The sequence below is a fragment of the Nerophis ophidion genome, linkage group LG02, assembly GCF_033978795.1.
Source record: "Nerophis ophidion isolate RoL-2023_Sa linkage group LG02, RoL_Noph_v1.0, whole genome shotgun sequence".
NCBI classification, from domain to species: domain Eukaryota; kingdom Metazoa; phylum Chordata; class Actinopteri; order Syngnathiformes; family Syngnathidae; genus Nerophis; species Nerophis ophidion.
In genome coordinates this window covers 78,786,601-78,803,638 of record NC_084612.1, presented here as the reverse complement: position 1 = coordinate 78,803,638, position 17,038 = coordinate 78,786,601, and the positions used below count along the sequence as shown (strand labels likewise).

General features: G+C 42.1%; 1 protein-coding gene across 2 annotated transcripts in view; it reads right to left on the bottom strand.

The window, feature by feature from the left end:
- Nucleotides 1–12,503: 12,503 nt before the first annotated feature.
- igsf21a (immunoglobin superfamily, member 21a) overlaps nt 12,504–17,038 on the bottom strand; it is a 419,808-nt gene continuing 415,273 nt past the window's right edge. For both annotated transcript variants that reach the window (XM_061892205.1, XM_061892206.1), the window contains exon 10: nt 12,504–16,626. In XM_061892205.1, the coding sequence (XP_061748189.1) occupies nt 16,547–16,626 (80 nt within the window). In that variant the 3' untranslated portion in view covers nt 12,504–16,546. The remainder of the gene's footprint in view (nt 16,627–17,038) is intronic.

The following is a 17,038-nucleotide window of genomic DNA, read 5'->3' as shown; positions in this document are numbered from 1 at the left end:
ACTGGCCAAACTCAAAAAAATGTTCACAAACTCAAAAATGTTTCACAAACTCTAAAATGTTTCACACTCAAGAAATGTTTCACAAACTCTAAATGTTTCACAAACTCAAAAAGTTGTCATAAACTCAAAACATTTTTTCATTAACTTGAAAAAATGTTTCAAAAACTCAAAAATGCTCCTCAAACTCAAAAACATTTAAGACTCGAAAATGTTTCACAAACTCAAAAATGTTTCATAAACACAAAAATGTTTCACACTCAAAAAATGTTTCACGAACTCTAAATGTTTCACAAACTCAAAAAAATGTTGCACCAACTCAAAATTGTTTAATTAACTAAAATATGTTTTCATAAACTCAAAAATGTTTCACAAACTAAAAAAAAATGCTCCACACTCAACAAATGTTCCACAAACTAAAACATTTTTCACAGACTTGAAAATCTTTCATAAACTCCCCCCAAAAAAATCATGAGCTCAAAAATGTTTTAAAAACTCAAAAATGTTTCTCAAACTAAAAAAAAAAAATGTTTCACAAACTGGAAAAATGTTTCATCTTCTTTTTCTTGGCGTCTGAAATCCTGGCTCCATCAGCCTGGAAGTGACTCAGCAGCACCACCCGCTGTTGGAGAGTGTGAACTGCGCTTCCTGCGCCTGAAAAAGTCAAACCTCCGTCCCAAAAAGTATCAACTTGAAGAAAATAGTTTTTCTTCCTCCCAAACTTTTTGTGTGTTTGTCAAACATTTCTTTGAGTTTGTGAAGTCATTCTATTCCATACATGAACTTCATGATTTGACACTTTTTAAGACCAGTGACCAAATTCTCCATCGTACTCTTTGAGTAACATAGTTCCCATTTTAGTACACATATTACTCAACTAATTGAAGATGAATTTCTTATGTTGCACGTCAATAATCAAAGACATCGGCAGGATTAGAACAATTAATTACTATTTGCAGGCTTCTCTTTGCAAAAACACACAACAATTGTTTGTTTAGGTCAACTTAGCCCAAGTCCCACATGTGGTACAAACAGGTCTACGTCGAGAAGGGAGGGTCAGTTGTTGTTACTGTAACACCATTGTGTTACAGTAACAACAACATCCAAGAAACCAGACAAGGTTGACTTGATCAATCATTCACAAGTCACGCTCACCTCTGGTTCTAGATTAGGCTTTATACATGTACGTGAGTGGTTCTAGATGAGGGATTATACATGTACGTGAGTGGTTCTAGATGAGGGATTATACATGTACGTGAGTGGTTCTATGTGAGGGTTTATACATGTACGTGAGTGGTTCTAGATGAGGGTTTGTACATGTACGTGAGTGGTTCTAGATGAGGGATTATACATGTACGTGAGTGGTTCTAGATGAGGGTTTATACATGTACGTGAGTGGTTCTAGATGAGGGTTTATACATGTACGTGAGTGGTTCTAGATGAGGGTTTATACATGTACGTGAGTGGTTCTAGATGAGGGATTATACATGTACGTGAGTGGTTCTAGATGAGGGATTATACATGTACGTGAGTGGTTCTAGATGAGGGTTTGTACATGTACGTGAGTGGTTCTAGATGAGGGATTATACATGTACGTGAGTGGTTCTAGATGAGGGTTTATACATGTACGTGAGTGGTTCTAGATGAGGGTTTATACATGTACGTGAGTGGTTCTAGATGAGGGTTTATACATGTACGTGAGTGGTTCTAGATGAGGGATTATACATGTACGTGAGTGGTTCTAGATGAGGGTTTATACATGTACGCGAGTGGTTCTAGATGAGGGTTTATACATGTACGTGAGTGGTTCTAGATGAGGAATTATACATGTACGTGAGTGGTTCTAGATGAGGGGTTATACATGTACGTGAGTGGTTCTAGATGAGGGTTTATACATGTACGTGAGTGGTTCTAGATGAGGGTTTATACATGTACGTGAGTGGTTCTAGATGAGGGATTATACATGTACGTGAGTGGTTCTAGATGAGGGATTATACATGTACGTGAGTGGTTCTAGATGAGGGTTTGTACATGTACGTGAGTGGTTCTAGATGAGGGATTATACATGTACGTGAGTGGTTCTAGATGAGGGTTTATACATGTACGTGAGTGGTTCTAGATGAGGGTTTATACATGTACGTGAGTGGTTCTAGATGAGGGTTTGTACATGTACGTGAGTTGTTCTAGATGAGGGATTATACATGTACGTGAGTGGTTCTATATAAAGGGATTATACATGTACGTGAGTGGTTCTAGATGAGGGATTATACATGTACGTGAGTGGTTCTAGATGAGGGTTTATACATGTACGTGAGTGGTTCTAGATGAGGGATTATACATGTACGTGAGTGGTTCTAGGTGAGGGTTTATACATGTACGTGAGTGGTTCTAGATGAGGGTTTGTACATGTACGTGAGTGGTTCTAGATGAGGGTTTATACATGTACGTGAGTGGTTCTAGATGAGGGATTATACATGTACGTGAGTGGTTCTAGATGAGGGATTATACATGTACGTGAGTGGTTCTATATAAAGGGATTATACATGTACGTGAGTGGTTCTAGATGAGGGATTATACATGTACGTGAGTGGTTCTATATAAAGGGATTATACATGTACGTGAGTGGTTCTAGATGAGGGATTATACATGTACGTGAGTGGTTCTAGATGAGGGTTTATACATGTACGTGAGTGGTTCTAGATGAGGGTTTATACATGTACGTGAGTGGTTCTAGATGAGGGTTTATACATGTACGTGAGTGGTTCTAGATGAGGGATTATACATGTACGTGAGTGGTTCTAGATGAGGGATTATACATGTACGTGAGTGGTTCTAGATGAGGGTTTGTACATGTACGTGAGTGGTTCTAGATGAGGGATTATACATGTACGTGAGTGGTTCTAGATGAGGGTTTATACATGTACGTGAGTGGTTCTAGATGAGGGTTTATACATGTACGTGAGTGGTTCTAGATGAGGGTTTATACATGTACGTGAGTGGTTCTAGATGAGGGATTATACATGTACGTGAGTGGTTCTAGATGAGGGTTTATACATGTACGTGAGTGGTTCTAGATGAGGGTTTATACATGTACGTGAGTGGTTCTAGATGAGGAATTATACATGTACGTGAGTGGTTCTAGATGAGGGGTTATACATGTACGTGAGTGGTTCTAGATGAGGGTTTATACATGTACGTGAGTGGTTCTAGATGAGGGTTTATACATGTACGTGAGTGGTTCTAGATGAGGGATTATACATGTACGTGAGTGGTTCTAGATGAGGGATTATACATGTACGTGAGTGGTTCTAGATGAGGGTTTGTACATGTACGTGAGTGGTTCTAGATGAGGGATTATACATGTACGTGAGTGGTTCTAGATGAGGGTTTATACATGTACGTGAGTGGTTCTAGATGAGGGTTTATACATGTACGTGAGTGGTTCCAGATGAGGGTTTATACATGTACGTGAGTGGTTCTAGATGAGGGATTATACATGTACGTGAGTGGTTCTAGATGAGGGTTTATACATGTACGTGAGTGGTTCTAGATGAGGGTTTATACATGTACGTGAGTGGTTCTAGATGAGGAATTATACATGTACGTGAGTGGTTCTAGATGAGGGGTTGTACATGTACGTGAGTGGTTCTAGATGAGGGTTTATACATGTACGTGAGTGGTTCTAGATGAGGGTTTATACATGTACGTGAGTGGTTCTAGATGAGGGTTTGTATATGTACGTGAGTGGTTCTAGATGAGGGATTATACATGTACGTGAGTGGTTCTAGATGAGGGATTATACATGTACGTGAGTGGTTCTAGATGAGGGTTTATACATGTATGTGAGTGGTTCTAGATGAGGGATTATACATGTACGTGAGTGGTTCTAGATGAGGGTTTATACATGTACGTGAGTGGTTCTAGATGAGGGTTTATACATGTACGTGAGTGGTTCTAGATGAGGGTTTGTACATGTACGTGAGTGGTTCTAGATGAGGGTTTATACATGTACGTGAGTGGTTCTAGATGAGGGTTTGTACATGTACGTGAGTGGTTCTAGATGAGGGTTTGTACATGTACGTGAGTGGTTCTAGATGAGGGATTATACATCTACGTGAGTGGTTCTAGATGAGGGTTTATACATGTACGTGAGTGGTTCTAGATGAGGGTTTATACATGTACGTGGTGGTTCTAGATGAGGGATTATACATGTACGTGAGTGGTTCTATATAAAGGGATTATACATGTACGTGAGTGGTTCTAGATGAGGGATTATACATGTATGTGAGTGGTTCTAGATGAGGGATTATACATGTACGTGAGTGGTTCTAGATAAACGAATTATACATGTACGTGAGTGGTTCTAGATGAGGGATTATACATGTACGTGAGTGGGTCTAGATGAGGGTTTATACATGTACGTGAGTGGTTCTAGATGAGGGTTTATACATGTACGTGAGTGGTTCTAGATGAGGGATTATACATGTACGTGAGTGGTTCTATATAAAGGGATTATACATGTACGTGAGTGGTTCTAGATGAGGGATTATACATGTATGTGAGTGGTACTAGATGAGGGATTATACATGTACGTGAGTGGTTCTAGATGAGGGATTATACATGTACGTGAGTGGTTCTATATAAAGGGATTATACATGTACGTGAGTGGTTCTAGATGAGGGATTATACATGTATGTGAGTGGTACTAGATGAGGGATTATACATGTACGTGAGTGGTTCTAGATAAACGAATTATACATGTACGTGAGTGGTTCTAGATGAGGGTTTGTACATGTACGTGAGTGGTTCTAGATGAGGGATTATACATGTACGTGAGTGGTTCTAGATGAGGGTTTATACATGTACGTGAGTGGTTCTAGATGAGGGTTTATACATGTACGTGAGTGGTTCTAGATGAGGGATTATACATGTACGTGAGTGGTTCTAGATGAGGGATTATACATGTACGTGAATGGTTCTAGATGAGGGATTATACATGTACATGAGTGGTTCTAGATGAGGGTTTATACATGTACGTGAGTGGTTCTAGATGAGGGATTATACATGTACGTGAGTGGTTCTAGATGAGGGATTATACATGTACGTGAGTGGTTCTAGATAAACGAATTATACATGTACGTGAGTGGTTCTAGATGAGGAATTATACATGTACGTGAGTGGTTCTAGATGAGGGATTACACAAATACCATTTGAGAAGTTTTTGAGGAGTAATACCGGGTTTTTAGGACCGCAAAGCGCGCTTAAAATCGTTTCATTTTCCTCAATAAAGACAGTGCGCCTCATAACCTGGTGTGCCTAATGTGCGTATTAATTCTGGTTGTGCTTACTGACCTTGAAAAATGTTTTATTTGGTGCACGATGTGATGATAAGTGAAACAAGTAGATGGCAGTCAAACATAAGAGATACATGTGGACTGCAGGATGATGCCTGTTCAATAAATGAGACTCGCAAGCAAGACCAAAGGTTGAGGTTTGATTGAGAATATAGAACATTACACATGCCGCTCAAAAACCTGTCAAATTGTTTTAATATTTCTTTTAAGCAACGAAGCCACACCGCTTAAAGGATGTTAGCAGCATTACGACCACCATAGTCAGACGTACCGTGCTGCAATTATCATGGTATGTGTATAAGGACCCCAACATGGCACCTATTAGGAGACATTACCTGGCATTTTTTCCCGCAATACTATGCAAAAAACAAGTTTTCTTACCTATTGGTACCTGCTGATGTATATTTGGGATCTGCATAAGTCCTGAAAATCTGCGTGAGTCCGCCTTTGGAATCAATGAGCTCCTTCTTTTTGTTGTGGGACCTTCATCCTCCGCTGTTGCCATATCTAATACAAAGTCATGTACAGTTCTAACTTATATTTGTCAGTAGACTCGCTTTGGACTACCGGCACAACAAAGAGGACGCTGTCGAAGTGGAGGCACGTAAATAAGAAGGGTCCATCTTGAAGAGACTTGAAGATGATGAGTAAAACATCATCTCTGCAGGATTTTGAGCAAAGAAGCAGCATGACATGTTATGTAGACCACAAGGAAGTCTTTCACACGTGGAATACAAAACATAATATGAGCCCTCTAGGGCGACTTATTACATGCCATGTTTTTGAAAGTATGAAAGTCCACCCGTTGATGGACAGTGCGCTTTATGACTCGGTGCGCCTTATGGTCCACAAAATAAGGTACACATTAATTGCATGGTAAAAATAAACAGCATTGCTCCAAGGACATAAAAAAAAAATGTCAGTTTATTGTAAGACTTGTGTGCTGATTTGTACGTTTTGTCCCTAAAAATACGCCCGGCACTCTCTGCAGATGAGTAAACATCCTTTTAGTGTCCTTCTGATATCAATATTCTGGTAGCAGCAACAACATGCATTTTGATCCTTTACGGTACTTCTGGATCAAAGGCCTCCGTCAGTCGTAACGACTATGGATACTGCGCCAGTCCAGAGGTCAAGTTTAAACTCAGCGACAACGCCTGCTGTGGCTGATGAGTCCGATGTGGGAGAGGCAAACACGGCCGCATTTACTGCAGATGTAGCTGGAAGGCGCAACTGCAGGAGTGCTTGTCTTCCGCTTGGTTCTTTTTTCATTGGCTGTGGCATGGATCTTTTCCTCGCCAGTCTTCAGCTGTTTGTGAAGGACACTGCGCCATTTGCTGCGGCCAGCCGCTACTTCTTCCCAATGTTCAGTGTTTATGTCCAGGGCTTTCATGTCCCGCTTGCAGATATCTTTGAAGCGCAGTTTCGGCCGGCCAACAGATCTCTTGCCAGAGGCAAGTTCGCCATACAGGATGTCCTTTGGGATACGTCCATCCTCCATACGGCACACGTGGCCGAGCCAACGCAGCCTGCGTTGTCTGAGCAGCGTGAACATGGTAGGAAGACCAGCGCGTTGGAGGACTTGGGCATTCGTCACCTTGTCACTCCAATGGATGCCGAGGATGCGGCGAAGGCAGCGCATGTGGAAGGTGTTCAGTTTGCGCTCCTGTTTGGAGTATGTTGTCCATGTTTCGCTGCCGTAGAGAAGAGTGCTGACAATGCAGGCGTTGTACACTGCCATCTTGGTAGGAGTTGTCAGCTTCCGGTTCTCCCAGACGCGGGTTGTGAGGCGCCCTAGGGTTGTGGCAGCTTTGCCGATACGTTTGTTGATCTCACTATCAAGGGACAGATTGTCACTGATGGTGGATCCCAGGTAAGTAAATTGGTGTACTATTTTGAGTTGGTGCTTATCAATTGTGATGGCTGGTGGAGTGTCCACTTCCTGACTCAGCACATTGGTCTTGTTTAGGCTGATGGAAAGCCCAAAGTCTTTGCAGGCCTGGGAGAATCTGTCCATAAGGCACTGGAGTTCTGGTTCAGTGTGCGAAATGACGGCGGCATCATCCGCAAAGAGCAGGTCCCGGATGGTTGTCTCACGGACTTTGGTCCTTGCTTTAAGACGGGCTAGGTTGAAAAGTCGGCCGTCAGATCTTGTACGTAGATAAACCCCTTCTGTTGCAGTCCCAAAAGCATGTTTGATGAGCAGGGCAAAGAAGATACCGAAAAGGGTAGGAGCAAGGACGCAACCTTGTTTGACTCCGCTCTTAATGTGAAATGGGTTGGATATGCTACCCTCATACTGGATGGTTGCCTTCATGTCGTCATGGAAAGATCTAATGAGACTATGGAGCTTTGGAGGGCATCCAATCTTGGGTAGGATGCTGAAGAGCCCTTCTCTGCTAACCAGGTCGAAAGCCTTGGTCAGGTCAATGAAGGATATGTACAGGGGCTTCTGTTGTTCCCTGCATTTCTCCTGAAGTTGGCGTAGGGAGAATATCATGTCCACTGTAGAGCGCTTGGCGCGAAAGCCGCATTGAGATTCCGGGTAAACGCGCTCAGCAAGAGTCTGAAGGCGCACAAGCACGACACGGGCATAGAGTTTTCCTACTATATTCAAGAGGGAGATGCCCCTGTAATTGTTACAGTCGCTCCTGTCGCCCTTATTTTTGTAAAGGGTGACAATCTTGGCATCTCTCATGTCCTGCGGCACGGCTCCCTCTTTCCAGCACTGGCAGAGGACATCATGCAAAGGCTGCAGGAGGGTGTCTTTACAGCGCTTGATGAGATCTGGGGGGATGCCATCAGTACCAGGTGCTTTGCCAATCGCTAAGCTGTCGATCGCTTTGTGAAGTTCAGCAAGTGTTGGTTCAGCATCTAATTCCTCAATGATGGGCAGCTGTTCAATGGCATCAAGGGCTGAGGCGACTACAGTGTTCTCTCTGGAGTAGAGTTCTGAATAGTGCTCTACCCACTTCTGGATACTATTTTATAAATAAGGGGGACCATATTTTATTGCAAGTTTGTCCTTCAATAAAATGTTGAACATACTAGACAACTTGTCTTTTAGTGGGAAGTAAACAAACAAAGACTCCTATAAAGGACAAACTGTAAAAATGGATGATTAATCTACTTGTTCATTTAGGTTATTTACCTACACTTCTGTAAAATGTAATAATCACTTCTTCTCTCCTTTGATACTGGACATTAGTTTTGGATGATACCACACATTTAGGTATCAATCATCGTCACAGGATCATACTTTGGTCATATTCAAAGTCCTCATGTGTCCAGGGACATATGTACTGACTTTAAAAACACAATATGATTTTGTGATGATAATAAATATGGATGTAATCACAGATACTTGGTATCATTACAGTGGATGTCAGGTGTAGATCCACCCATGGTGGTTGTTGACATTGTGACGGCGGTGAGCTACAGTCTGTAGTGAAGCATGTTAAGATATTCCTCGTCCTCCAGTGATAATGTTTTTTATCAAAAATTCTCACTTTATTTGTCGCCATGGAGACGAGGATTGGTGATTTAGAAGTAGCTAAAACACTGTGGATGGATGTTAGCCGCATGTCTTAAAGCATCTCTTCCTGAGCAATAGTACTACTATTGCTTTCGGTCCCCTAGAGGGGGGGGGTTGCCCACATCTGAGGTCCTCTCCAAGGTTTCTCATAGTCAGCATTGTCACTGGCGTCCCACTGGATGTGAATTCTCCCTGCCCACTGGGTGTGAGTTTTCCTTGCCCTTTTGTGGGTTCTTCCGAGGATGTTGTAGTCGTAATGATTCGTGCAGTCCTTTGAGACATTTGTGATTTGGGGCTATATAAATAAACATTGATTGATTGATTGATTGATGTTTCAGTGTTAGAACTTCACCTTTATCTTGACTTTTTACAGCAAAATGCGTCCATTCTCCCTTTTCTGTCGACACACTGTGTCTGCTTGTAAGTACTCAGTGTGCGTGCGCTGCCATACATGCTCCTCTGCTCGTAAAAGCTGCAATGTCACCACATGGGGGTGCTGGACTTATTAGAGGCAGTATAGTACAGAATAAGATTCTTCAGTAGTATCGCAGTACTCTACTCTTACAACCCTACATCCCTTTGGAGAGAATATTTTGCGACCTTAAAGTAATAGATTACAACTAAAAGATCTCCAACAACAATGATAAACCGTGTCAAAGGACTACGTCTTTGATGGAGAGAATGTTGGTGAAGCAGCATTGAGGTGGTGCAGGTGTACACCCAACAACACACATACTCTCACTGAAGTCCAGGCAGGTGACTTTTATTAATTGTCCACTTTATTACAGGGCAAATGAATCAAATGCAACAGCCCTGGTCAGGCCAGCGTGGAAGTGGCAGCGAGGATGAGGCGTCCAAGCCTGCACACGTCTGGCTGAGAGTCACGCACACACACACACACACACACACACACACACTAGTGACCTGCGCTCAGGTTGACGGCAGGTGAGGCAATGTCCAGAAAAATCATCGAAAAAATGTTTAAAAAAGTGACTTCTTAGGTCCTGTTCTTCATGATGCTTTATTGCAAAAGTACAATCCCCCTTTATTTTGTCTGAAAGTCCAGTTTGGAGATGTTTTGGAGAACTGATGTACAAACTTCTAAAGCAGTGAAGTTGTCACCTTGTGTAAAAGCTAAATAAAAAGAGAATACAACAAATCCTTTTCAACTTATATTCAACTGAATAAACTGCAAAGACAAGATATTTCATCTTCACACTAACAAACTTTGCTATTTTTTGCAAATGTTAGCGCATTTGGAATCTGATGCTTGCAACATGTTTCAAAAAAGCTGGCACAAGTGGCAAAAAAGGGTGAGAAAGTTGAAGAATCAGCGTGGTGAGGGGGCAGCGTGACGAAGTTGGTAGAGTGGCCGTGCTAGCAACTTGAGAGTTGCAGGTTCGATTCCCGCTTGTGCCATCCTAGTTACTGCTGTTGTGTCCTTGGGCAAGACACTTTACCCTCCTGCTCCCAGTGCCACCCACACTGGTTTAAATGTAACTTAGATATTGGGTGTCACTATGTAAAGCGCTTTGAGTCACTTGAGAAAAGCGCTATGTAAATATAATTCACATAATTCACATAGAGTGGCTGTGCCAGCAATCTGAGGGTTCCTGGTTCAATCCCCACCTTCTAACATCCTAGTCACGTCCGTTATGTCCTTGGGCAAGACAGTTCACCCTTGCTCCTGATGGGTCCTGGTGAGCGCCTTGCATGGCAGCTCCCGCCATCAGTGTGTGAATGTGTGTGTGAATGGGTGAATGTGTGTGTGAATGGGTGAATGTGGAAATACTGTCAAAAGCGCTTTGGGCTCCTTAAAAAGGGCTAGAAAAGTGCTATACAAGTACAACCCTTTTACCATTTACCATCAAGGACTTATGTGGAACATCCCACAGGTGAGCAGGCTAATTGGGAACAGGTGGGTGCCATGATTGGCTATAAAAGCAGCTCACTCATTCATAAACAAAGACGGGGCGAGGGTCACCACTTTGTCAACAAACATTTCTCAAGCAGCTATTGCAAGGAATTTAGGGATTTCACCATCGACGCTCCATATTATCATCAAAAGGTTCAGAGAATATGGAGAAATCACTGCACGTAAGCCATGGTATTACGCACCTTCCATCCCTCAGGCGCTACTGCATCAAAAAGTGACATCAGTGTGTAAAGGATATCACCACATGAGCTCAGAAACACTTCATAAAAACACTGTCAGTAACTACAGTTGGTCGCTACATCTGTAAGTGCAAGTTAAAACTCAACTATGCAAAGCTAAAGCCATTTATCAACAACACCCAGAAATCCTGCCGGCTTCCCTGGGCCCTAGCTCATCTAAGACGGACTGATGCAAAGTCGAAAACTGTTCTGTGGTCTGACGAGTCTATATTTCAAATTGTTTTTGGAAACCATGGACATGGGTAACTTACACATCTGTGATGGTATGGGGGTGTATTAGTGAACAAGACATGACTAACTTACACATGTGTGATGGTATGGGGGTGTATTAGTGAACAAGACATGACTAACTTACACATGTGTGATGGTATGGGGGTGCATTAGTGAACAAGACATGGGTAACTTACACATGTGTGATGGTATGGGGGTGTATTAGTGAACAAGGCATGACTAACTTACACATGTGTGATGGTATGGGGGTGTATTAGTGAACAAGACATGACTAACTTACACATGTGTGATGGTATGGGGGTGTATTAGTGAACAAGACATGACTAACTTACACATGTGTGATGGTATGGGGGTGTATTAGTGAACAAGACATGACTAACTTACACATGTGTGATGGTATGGGGGTGTATTAGTGAACAAGACATGACTAACTTACACATGTGTGATGGTATGGGGGTGTATTAGTGAACAAGACATGACTAACTTACACATGTGTGATGGTATGGGGGTGTATTAGTGAACAAGACATGACTAACTTACACATGTGTGATGGTATGGGGGTGTATTAGTGAACAAGACATGACTAACTTACACATGTGTGATGGTATGGGGGTGTATTAGTGAACAAGACATGGGTAACTTACACATGTGTGATGGTATGGGGGTGTATTAGTGAACAAGGCATGACTAACTTACACATCTGTGATGGTATGGGGGTGTATTAGTGAACAAGACATGACTAACTTACACATGTGTGATGGTATGGGGGTGTATTAGTGAACAAGACATGACTAACTTACACATGTGTGATGGTATGGGGGTGTATTAGTGAACAAGACATGACTAACTTACACATGTGTGATGGTATGGGGGTGTATTAGTGAACAAGACATGACTAACTTACACATGTGTGATGGTATGGGGGTGTATTAGTGAACAAGACATGGGTAACTTACACATGTGTGATGGTATGGGGGTGTATTAGTGAACAAGGCATGACTAACTTACACATGTGTGATGGTATGGGGGTGTATTAGTGAACAAGACATGGGTAACTTACACATGTGTGATGGTATGGGGGTGTATTAGTGAACAAGACATGACTAACTTACACATGTGTGATGGTATGGGGGTGTATTAGTGAACAAGACATGACTAACTTACACATGTGTGATGGTATGGGGGTGTATTAGTGAACAAGACATGACTAACTTACACATGTGTGATGGTATGGGGGTGTATTAGTGAACAAGACATGGGTAACTTACACATGTGTGATGGTATGGGGGTGTATTAGTGAACAAGACATGGGTTAGTTACACATGTGTGATGGTATGGGGGTGTATTAGTGAACAAGACATGACTAACTTACACATGTGTGATGGTATGGGGGTGTATTAGTGAACAAGACATGGGTTAGTTACACATGTGTGATGGTATGGGGGTGTATTAGTGAACAAGACATGGGTTAGTTACACATGTGTGATGGTATGGGGGTGTATTAGTGAACAAGACATGACTAACTTACACATCTGTGAAGGCACCATTAATGCTGAAAGGTACATACAGCTTTTGGAGCAACATATGTTGTTATCATGGACGCCCCTGCTTATTTCAGCAAGACAACACGAAGCCGGGTGTTACAACAGCGTGACTTCAGAGTAAAAGAGTGCAGGTACTAGACTGGCCTGCCTGTAGTCCAGACATTGAAAATGTGTGAAGACTAAAATATGAGGCAGGAGACTGTTGAACAACTTAAGCTGTACATCAAGCAAGAATGGGAAAGAATTCCACTTCAAAAATGTGTCCCCTCAGTTCCCAAACCTGCACTGAGTGTTGTTCAAAGGAAAGGCCATGTAACACACTGGTAAAAATGCCTCTTTTGACATGTGTTGCTGCCATTAATTTCTAAGTTGATGATTATTTGCAAAAAAGAATAAAGTTAGTCAGTGTGAAGATGAAATATCTTGTCTTTGTTGTCTATTCAATTGAATATAAGTTGAAAAGGGTTTATTATAGTCTCTTTTTATTTAGCATTTCCCCAAGGTGACAACTTCCCTGCTTCTGCCTTGTGTACAACCCTCCTTATCATCTGAATGATTTATTCAGCAGAGCATTCAATTGTTTGTTTTTTGCATTTGAGTTGTTTCTGACTCTGGTTGACAAATTGCTGCCACTGTGTGTGTATTTCAAAATTGTACAAAAGAAAAATATGAAAGTGAATACAAAATAAATAAAAAAAAGACAAGCGCACGTACGAGCCCACCTGCTGACGCTCAATAGGCCTCCTATTTCACCCATGTGTCCTTCTTATTGTCCCCTTTTGTCACACTTAGCGTTCGGGACTATAGGCCGCTCCTTTTTTTCCCTACGCTTTGCACCGAGTAATTTATGATTGCCATGATGCAAATAGTTTAGTTATAAAACACATGCAAAAACAGCGAATGGAGAGCTACTTTTTGTGGTATGGCTTGTGGGCGGATGTTTATAGTACAAGGGTGGGCAAACCACGGCCTGCGGGCCACATCCGGACCGGTGGTCACTTAAAGCGGCCCCCGAGTATTAAAACAGAATTGAGCAAAGACCTGTTGTGAGAATTGCCAGAACAAAACCGATACCGGACTCGGAGGCAGCGGCACAAAAAGGATCAGCACTGCTCCCACTTTGAGAGAATGTAAGTGTTAATTGACCCTTCAGTTCCATTTGTATGTTTCTTTGATGTTCTGATATGATATTGTTGAAAATAGATGGATAAAATAGATTAAAATATCCCAGATGTGATATCCTTTGAAAGGCATCACGTGCTCGCCTGGCCCGTCCGTCAGATTTCAAAAGCCACTGAGCCAAAAAGTTTGCCCACCCCTGCTCATCGTATGTCCTTCTGTTTAGAGCTTTAAACCGGAAGTACAAGTGCCGTTCCGTCTTCTATTCATCCGTAGCGTTTCACCTCAAATGGATTCTTCATTGATCACTCCAAGCAACATTGGTAAGTTTTACAATGTAACTAAAACAATTCATACTTAGTAGAGCGTCCCATGTGTGTTTTCATGCATATTTCTACCTGCTATCGTGATGTAATCAAGCTAGCGTCAGTAGCATTCGCTTATATGCTAACACCTTTACGAGTGTCTGTGTTAGTATTAAGTACTTATATTGACATTTTTTTTGTGTTGTGTCGGTTTCACAAATTCCTAAGTGAATTGACCAAAAAGTCACCGTGGAGTTATTCAGTCTGATTGGCTCAGGTGTGTCAAAGTCATTTTAGCTCAGGGGCCACATGGAGGAAAATCGATGCCTTAATAAAGTAAAACTAAAACTAAAAAACAGAAATAAGGACAACTTCAGAATGTTTTCTTTATCTCACTTTGGCCAAAAATAGAAAAAACACTTTCTGAAAATATCACAATAAAAGTATAGAAAAAACTATAATTTAGATCCATGAAGGAAAGAAGAAAGTGAATGAATGTTTATGAGTGAATAAATTTTACATATGCATTAAAATGTGTCGTCTTTTCTATTAGTTTTTTTAATGAATGAAGTAAGGTTTATTACATTGTTTTCCCAAAAGACAACATGGAATGTGAGATAAAACAGGATAATGCATACATTTATCATTTATCAACAAAACGCTCACAAAAAAGTGGGGCCCCAAAAATGTACTGCGGGACCCCATTATTATGACTTGATGGGGTCCCTAGGACCCTATTTTGAAAATGCCTAGCGCCAACACTGATGGGGTACTGGTGCGTGCAAAACAGCAGCAGGCGGCTGTGGCCTGCGGGCCGCTTCTAATACTACTCAAATATGAGGATTCTCCCATGAGCCGGTTTTGGTTGACTTTGACACCCCTGGTTTAGCTGATTGGAGAACTATCTTGCGCAGCTAGCGGGTCCAGGACGAGGACTTCTGTTTTGTTTGATCGGCCGTTTTACTGGCACGGTTAGGAAACAATTAAGGGATGTAAATACATTTCTGCGAGAACAAGTCATTTCATAACGTACATACGTTTATAGTACTTATAGTCCGGTGCGGCTAATATATAGAAAAATATATATTTCTTCTAAAATTGTGCGGTTGCGGCTTATTCACCAGTGCGCTCCATAGTAGAATAAATGCATTGCAGAGGCTTAACAAAGTCACATCGTGGTGGGACATGTCTGGACAAATGTCATCCCCCAAATGAGCGTCCAGGGTTGGAAAGATGTGGCGGTCCTATACTTTCATCGGGAAATGTGCCAATTTAGCCTCATTTTTTCAACTAAAGAAAATGTCCTAAAAAAGATATTGTTCATTTGGGCGGGGGTTTGCCTCGCCTGCCTGGCCTGGCCGCACGTCCCTGGCCGCACACGCTGTGCAGCCCAGAAGAGAACATGAGACAAGGAAACATTTCTGCAGCCACAACAAGCTGATGCAGCAGCTGGGAAAAGAAAAGGAGAGGAAGAAAAAGAAAAACAAAACAACTTTCACATGCAACACGACCAAGAAAACATTGGACACAAGTGAGAGCACTTCCTGTCATATCAAAAGAAAGAAAGAAAAAAAGTGAAGGGATTTAGGTTTGATTCCTGCAGTTGAGCTCAGCAGATGAGTGAAGTACAAACAGATGAAGGCTAACTTTGCAGCCTCTCTCTCAACACGCCCATAAAACATCTTTGAATTATCTGCACTATTTACACTGACGTAATACACTGAACTCCCAATGACCCCGTTCTTGTTCTACATTCCCAGCCATCAGAAGGAAAAGAAGTAAATAAAAGACTTTTGTAGCTTGGAGCATCTGCCTTGGCCCCTCCCACCCTCACTGCTGAACTGGAGCATCCTGGGATATCAGACGGGCAGACGGGCCCAGCGGCCTTACTTTGGCGCCACAGCCAAAAGCCATGTCACTTAGACTCATTGAAAAAAAAAAAATATATCATCCCAATGCCGTCAATCGACTAATTTTATTGGTCAACAGGCCGATGCGGGACAAGGAACACACGAAACTAAAGATGGAACCGGGGAAAGTCGTCACGCTCTTTTAGCTTGGTTATTATTCCCTTACAAAAATGGGAGGAGCGTCATCGGGTGGCTTTAATCCACGGATGTGTTCTGTCCGTGGCTGGAGAACACCTGAGGGGGTCGTGGGACCTCCGCCCATGTTTTGCTCGGGTTTGAAATGCCTGTGTATGTGTGTGTGTGTGTGTGTGTGTGTGTGTGTGTAGGGGAGGAGGGGCAAGTGTGTGTGTGTGTGTGTGTACGAGTGAGAGAGTTTTCACGTCAGTTCCACGGTCACTGTAGCGACCAGCAGCATCCATGTGAGGAGGCCAAACACATCCTTGTGGAAAGCTGCGTCTGCAAAACAAAAAAGTGTTCATGAGTGTGAGTCTGCTCTACACAAGAAAGAAGTGTTCATGAGTGTGAGTCTGTTCTACACAACAAAGAAGTGTTCATGAGTGTGAGTCTGCTCTACACAACAAAGTAGTGTTCATCAGTGTGAGTCTGTTCTACACAACAAAGAAGTGTTCATCAGTGTGAGTCTGCTCTACACAACAAAGAAGTGTTCATGAGTGTGAGTCTGCTCTACACAACAAAGAAGTGTTCATGAGTGTGAGTCTGTTCTACACAACAAAGAAGTGTTCATCAGTGTGAGTCTGTTCTACACAACAAAGAAGTGTTAATGAGTGTGAGTCTGCTCTACACAACAAAGTAGTGTTCATCAGTGTGAGTCTGCTCTACACAACAAAGAAGTGTTCATGAGTGTGAG